This window comes from Penaeus chinensis, chromosome 4, assembly GCF_019202785.1.
Source record: "Penaeus chinensis breed Huanghai No. 1 chromosome 4, ASM1920278v2, whole genome shotgun sequence".
Lineage (NCBI taxonomy): Eukaryota > Metazoa > Arthropoda > Malacostraca > Decapoda > Penaeidae > Penaeus > Penaeus chinensis.
In genome coordinates, this window is record NC_061822.1 from 2,796,234 (window position 1) to 2,803,733 (window position 7,500).

Below are 7,500 nucleotides of genomic sequence, written 5' to 3' on the forward strand. Positions count from 1 at the left end.
GTATACTGGCGGGGTGTATACTGACGGGGTGTATACTGGTTTGGGTGGGGTGTATATTGGCTTGGGTGGGGTATATACAGGCTTAGGGGGGGTGTACACAGGCTTGGGAGGTGTATATACAGGAGCAATGGGTTGCTGTGGGTAAGGGTTGTACGGAGCACTTGGATAGGGTACAGGGACTGGATAGGGACCTGGGACGGGACTTGGATAGGGACCAGGAACAGGGCCGGGATAGGGACCAGGAACAGGGCCGGGATAGGGACCAGGAACAGGGCCGGGATAGGGACCAGGAACAGGGCCGGGATAGGGACCAGGGTATCCGCCTCCGCCAAACTGATGTTTAATCCCTTCTTTCAGACCATTGAGCGCGTGGACACCCTTTGCATTGGGGGTCACTAGGAGGTCAAACGTCGGGTTTAGGATTGGCCTCCCATCAAGTTTTGCCACTTTGAATCCGACAAACGGGTTTACGGACACGGGCCCGAGATCGAGTCCCAGCGGATTGCCACCGTGAGGGCTACCATAGGGACCATAACCACCACCCGTTGGTAAACTCCCAAAATTAACCCCAAAAGATGGCACAAAAGCTGGGCCTCTGAGACCATCTAAACCACTCCCACTACCTAGACCACCTAACAGTCCGAGTAATCGCTGTAAGGGAGAGTGATACTTAATGAAAAAATGACAATGATAAAGAGGAAAATAAAGTATATACACCATACCAGGGGGGGATACATAATGGAAGATATGCCACGGAAATGATACAAATAGAATATACCAAAAGTGCAAGTGGAAGAACTTTCTTAACTACTTGTGACCTTGCGTTTGCCATCTGACTGTTATAGCCGATGTCAAGTAAAATCTACAGTGGTTCTTTTTTGGTGTTTGTGGGTACAAACAGTGAATTCTACATATATACATTGCATCTAAATTGAAGCCAATCAAAAAATGAACGTTAACTAAGATTAAATTCTACAGTTATAATCATATACACACTACTATAACAACAACGGAAAACAAAAGTTTCACAAGTACATTATGTCAGTAATAAACAAGTGCAGGTGTGAACAAGGCTGCCAACTGCTGGAAAACTTACTGTCGCAGGGTCATTTGAATTCTCCGAGGTATCTCGAGTGACTCTTATCTTGGCGATACCCGTGTCTTTGCAACCCTTAAAAACAAGCTCTTTCTGAAAGATGCAACATGAGGGAAGAACTCATCAGTATACTTAATGAAAAGATGTAAAAATAACCCTTCACCAAAATTAGTTTAGGCTTAGTTTTATCTTACGTTTGAGATTAATTCCTGGCGGTACTGACTGGTGACGTCCTGTATGACTCCTAAACTCTGGCTGCCGTCGAAGGTGTTACTCGCCCGACCGGGTGAGACGTCGATCGGGACGGGAGTGGGAGCACGCACAGGCAGACCAGATGCAAATGGTGCTGAGTTGAAGGGAGCAGCACCCTGCTGCTGGACGGCCAAATCGGCGGCCAGTGTTTCGAAGGCAGTGTTAGGAGGGAGACGAAGTTGGGAGAGGTCGATGTTGAGAGGGTTCAGTTGGGAGTTGTCAGGAAGGGCGATGATCTCGTCTCCGAAAATCTTGGTTGGATCTGAGAATAATTCTCTAGTCTGCTGTGTTGCCTGTTCCTGCGTCGCCACGGCAATCTGATCTTCAAAATCCTGGGTGTCTCTCTTGTGTCGAGCGGCATTTGACGCATTGGAGTAAACCCTGCCTGCAGAGGGGGAGTTCCTGGGGTCCTGAATGTTACTGAGATCCTCCCGGCCAAAAGGCGAAGAAATGATCTGATCCACCGGACACTGCTCTCTGGGAACGCAGGTGCAGCCGAGATCCCGCGGCCTCACGTCCCGGACAGACTCAGCGAAGCCAATCTGCTCGACAACGCCGTCCACCCCGATGTTGTATTCTCCGGGTGGAGCTCCAACTACACTGCCTAGTGCCGTAGGAAATGAGCTAGGTGTAAACCCGCCGTTCTTTTCAATTTCCTTTTGATCAACGAGGATGTTGTTTACAGTGTCTCTTCTAAAAGGCGTAGAGGAGAAGGAGTTATCTGATCCAGAGAGGACATTGCTATCATATCCTCCTCCTATTCCTCCCCCGGCGCCTGATCCAGGTATGAAGTTGTTGCCATAACCTCCTCCTCCTCCTCCTCCTCCTCCTCCTCCTCCACTAGCACCTACAAAGCCACCAAAGCCGCCTCCGTTGCCTCCATCCAGTTTGTATACATGTTGATGGATATGGACGTGTTTAACGGTCTGTCCGGTATTTCCTGAATCCAGATTTCCGCCCACGACCGACGGAGCTGCGTACGATGGAGCAGGCGGGGCGCTGTATGACGGAGAGGGGGCTACATAGGATGGTGCTGCGGGAGCTCCATATGATGCTGAAGGGGCTGGGGGAGCACTGTACGATGCCGAAGGGGCCGGAGGAGCACCATATGATGCAGCAGGAGCCTGGGGCGCACCATAAGACGTCGAAGGGGCCTTAGGTGCTCCGTATGATGTCGACGGAGCTTTGGGCGCCCCATACGATACTGATGGAGCCTTGGGTGCTCCGTATGAAGTCGATGGGGCAGGAGGGGCACCATATGAGGTCGAGGGGGCCTTAGGAGCACCATAGTGGGAGGGAGCCTGCGCCGCTGGATACCCCGAGGAACTGCCATAGTGTGAAGTAGAAGCTGGGGCATATCCACCTCCACCATGGCCTCCACCATGGCCTCCGCCATGGCCTCCGCCATGACCTCCACCATGGCCTCCGCCATGGCCTCCACCATGGCCTCCACCATGGCCTCCGCCCCCGTAGCCGCCACCTCCCCCACCATGGCCTCCCCCAAGGCCTCCGCCATGACCTCCACCATGGCCTCCGCCTTGACCTCCGCCCCCGTAGCCGCCACCTCCCCCCCCATGGCTTCCTCCTCCACCGCTACCATGATAGGCAGGCAGTGCAGGAATGGGCTTCCCCACGGGGCGAATTTCAACAGGCTGGACGTACTGTACCTCGTGGATATCAGCCGGCTTTCCGTAGTGGTGTGTGGCTGGTTTGTAATCCTTATCACACTGGTGCGATATTCGTTATGTTGGGGTTAGTAAAGGTAATCCTTTCACAGACCGCTAAAGAGGCGCTTCCTAAATGTTTGTTTGGTATGATATTTACAGCTAATATTAACTAAACAATTGCTAATATATTTTCTATAGCTATAGGCTGCGATCAACCATCACCAGTTACATCTGATGACTTGTGCAAGAATTCTAAGTTATGGCAATAATAATTATAATAAATGCAATAATATAAATCGAAGATGTTCTAATTTTATAGTTATAGTTTTTAGTTTTCCTGGATATTATAAGACTTTGTTATAAATACAGCTGTTTTAAAAAATACATTGATTTATACACTATACATCCTGTTCTCTATTTACTTAACCGTTCCAAACACAACTATCTTTCACCCTTTTAGTCTCTCAAATAGGCCTACAGTGTACCCTTCACTATTTCTTTTCTCCTTGGGTTAGATTAGAAAGCCCTCTGGATAGGCCTAGATTTTATTTCAGTATCATTATTTTTTTTGTCTTCTTTTTTTTTAGATTCTAATGTCCAAGCTAATCAAATGAATTAATATTAATGTCATGCTATTTGTAATGCCTTGGAAATGATTTTCCTTTATAACTCTGCCTAACCCCACTAAATTCTGCATCAGAATATTATTTATAAGAATTCTGAATCAGTTGCATCCTTAGCACATATGCAACAGACATTGATAAATAGAATTTGAGTCTTTTTCAATACGACCTTCAACCTATCTCGAGTCTAACTGGCCTAGTCTCATAATTCCACAGAACAAAATGGCTAAAGGCGAACAGAAAAAGAAACTTACGTTCAGTCCGAGGCCAACACTGCACAGCTTCTTCTTGAGACTTCCAATGAATCGTGGTTCGGATTCGTTCACGGCGAGCTGCGGGATGGACCTCGTCTCTGCTGCAGTCTGGACTTCATCCTGTGGGAGAGTGACAGGGGTTTTTTTCTTTCTTTTTTTTATGTAGGACAGTGGTATACATTTTTTTTCTTTTTTTGTGTGTGGTGGTGGATTGCGTTTTTTCTTCGCGTGGGATATTAGTTTAATTTTCTTTTTCTTTTTTTTACTCTAAGTGGAAATGTGACTTATTACATGGTTCCGCTTAACTGCTTAGATGTCGGTGTTATTTATCTTGTGGGATTTTTCATCCTCGTACGTTTTTAAGAGGTGAATGTAATCTATTGTATCATGCTTATACCGTTTGTACAGGACTCTTTATTGCGGAATATTGCTTTTCACTCCTCGCGAAATAAACATGTTTAATTTTTTTTTTTACATACATACCCCACACTCGCCACCACACTAACTCTAACAAAACATGATACCATATACGTACAGGCGTGGAAACAGAAGTAGAAGTTGAAGAAGAGGTAGTGATGGTCGAGCTGGACGTGACGACGGACGAGGCCGACGCCGGAGGCCGAGTCGACCTGTCCTCAAAGCGCCAAGAGGCCCCGGCGGGCGGCGCGGCGAGCAGCAGCGCCGCCGCGGCCACGACCACCGCTCGGCGTAACATGCCTGAAAAAGAAGGTCGTCTTATAATACAAATCCTTGCTTGCTTAGTCCTGTCACCGTCATTATCATTAAATCTATATTCGACACATTCCATAATATCATTAATGGTTCCGCAACCTGGTGTTTTAATGTACATATGATGTAATTGGTACTGCTAACACAATTAATCTTAGGCCTGTGTTTTAGCTGTTCCACGGGACTATGCTGAATTTATCTTTTCAGTCACTCCTTGTATATCTTGTACGTAAGGCTATACTATTCTTTTTCTTGTGAAAGTTTAACGCCTTAATTATTGTTATATCTACACCTTAATATGGACAGGAAAAGGAAGAGATGTTTACACAATAACTCACACGCATTTTTTTCTCCACTGCCTTATACTATTACACAGAAAGACTGCTTCATATTCACTCGTTAGAATCGAAGCATGTTTCGTTCAGTCAGTCGAGAAATTGGAGAGGTGGTTTGACATTTCGGAGTGAACAGCATTTAAATGTTTTCGCTTCATAAACTTAAAAGAAGTGATGTGACTTATCTCCATATTGTGAAAAGATAATCCCTGGATACTAATAATAAATACTATATCGTCACGTATAAAAGTGTCCGGTGTCAGAATTTGAAGCCTGTCCGGTAAGTGTTTTGACCGTGAAAGCACATTACTGATGCACAGACTTGTATCAATAGAGGCAGATAATGAAAGTGATCTTGTGAAAGGTTATTTGTAACACTCTGAAGTAAACGTAATGTCAATTCCATTAAAAGTCTACCCCCATGCATTTTAAAATAACGAGACTTTCCGTGTGAATGCAGCCTTATATACATGACACATGAATGACATCCCCTAACTTTGCTTTGTTTTTATCATTAATATTATCAGCATTATTATCATTGTTTTCGTTCGCCGGCATCATAATTACCTTAAGTTATCACACCAACACAGCAAAATGTCGTACTTTCCTTTCCCCACAAACGGATACGGAATTTTCTCTGCTGAGTAGTATTTCTACACGCCTCATCTCACTGACATGTTTTCGGTACATCTCAAGGAGGCGGCACAGACGTCTTGAATGGTAAACTAGCATTGAAATCGCAACGGCAAGTCACCCTATGTGCTTTCACCAGTGATATAGAGTCGTTCGTTCTCGTGGCAAAGACGCCATTCGTCTTTCTTCAATACTGTTCATATAGTACGCGAAAGTTTTAGATATCCATATATATATCTGTGTGTGTGTGTGTGTGTGTGTGTGTGTGTGTGTGTGTGTGTGTGTGTGTGTGTGTGTGTGTGTGTGTGCACATTTTCCCCCTATTTACATCAATGATCGAGAGAAAAAAACAAAGGTACTAAATAACTGCCAATAGACCTTCTCCCTAGAATAATATTCATACTAAACACCACATAATTATGACATTAATATCCTTGAATACAAAGGAGTCAACATCTGACGCCAATGGCCGCCGGCAGGAGGCGCTTCGCTTGGTTCTGAGTTCCAGGCTTTAACACCTGCTGGCCAACTTTCACACTCGAGAATCCCTCCTCTTCCTAATATTCCGTTCTTCTTCGTCTTTCTTATTTTATTTTCTTCTCCCTCTTATTCGTCCTAATTTTCTCTTGGCTTGGTGAAAAACAGTTCCTCTGATACAGGACTGTAAGTGATCATGAACCATTATTAGAATGTGTCGAGATTTTATACTAATAGTTTTTTCTTCCCCCGTTTTATTATCATTATTTTCCTCTTATTTGTCTGTATCATTTATTTATTTTTTCTTTCTTTCTTTTGCCTTTTCACTGAGGTAGAAGTGATTATTCAATTAAGTAATATGAAATATATATATTTCTTTACAATATCGGTTGACATCATGACAGCTTTTTATCTTCGAGAACCGCCGCATATCTGCATTTCCTAGAGCATAAGAGGAGCGCTTTACAATACACTCAAAACACTTGTGTGTATAAATGTATGTATGTATGTATATATATATCATGTGTACACACACACACACACACACACACACACACACACACACACACACACACACACACACACACACACACACACACATACACACACACACACATATGTGTCTTTGACATAAAAGACAGTAATAAGAGCAGCTGAAACCGAAATTTATGTTCCTTTAAACCCCTGTATTTAGGTCTTTCACTGCACTGACAGCAGGCAATCACGGGCGCGCTCAAGACGTGAACCAGTTACAAATGAGTTATTGCTAACATCTACCAAGACCTTTGTTGCGAAGATTAGAGTAATTTAGGTGTTTGAGGTAATCGTATGAACAAAATATCACGAAAAAAATGGTATTTTACATAATAATTTGTTCTTTCTCAAATATTCATCATGTGAATAGGAAATGGATAGTGCAGAAAATAACGTCTTTATTTTTCATATATTATCGAATACATATTCAAGTTACACATATACTAGTATAATCCTGAAGTCTCTAAGAATGTAAAAGTATATCATTACATAACCAGATTTACGACTTTCAAAGTGTGATTCTTGGCCTTTAACCTGGACACTGGATATTAAATAGTCTTTTTTTCGCTGCCTGTTTTGCTTGTCTGTGTTTTTGTTTTTGTCTTTTGTGTGTGTGCGTGTGAATGCATGCGTCTACCCATACCTACATACCCGACTACCTATATATATACCTATATACCTACGCGCGCACACACACACACACACACACACACACACACACACATACACACACACGCACACAATATTATTATCATTAATATTATTATTACCATTATTTTCATAAGCAGCACCATTACTAACACTAATGATAATAATAACAACAATAATAATAATAATAATAATGGCATCATTGTCATAGTTATAATAATCAAGTACACAAATAATAGTAGTGATACAAGC

At 43.5% G+C, this 7,500-nt stretch overlaps 1 protein-coding gene across 1 annotated transcript in view; it reads right to left on the reverse strand.

Annotated features, from left to right (window-relative positions):
- LOC125046765 overlaps positions 1-7,500 on the reverse strand; it is a 30,943-nt gene that overhangs the window by 6,218 nt on the left and 17,225 nt on the right. The window contains exons 2-4 of the mRNA XM_047644702.1: positions 4,428-4,609; positions 3,893-4,012; positions 1,291-3,075 (exon numbers count right to left, since the gene is read on the reverse strand). Coding sequence (XP_047500658.1) covers positions 1,291-3,075; positions 3,893-4,012; positions 4,428-4,609 — 2,087 coding nt within the window. The remainder of the gene's footprint in view (positions 1-1,290; positions 3,076-3,892; positions 4,013-4,427; positions 4,610-7,500) is intronic.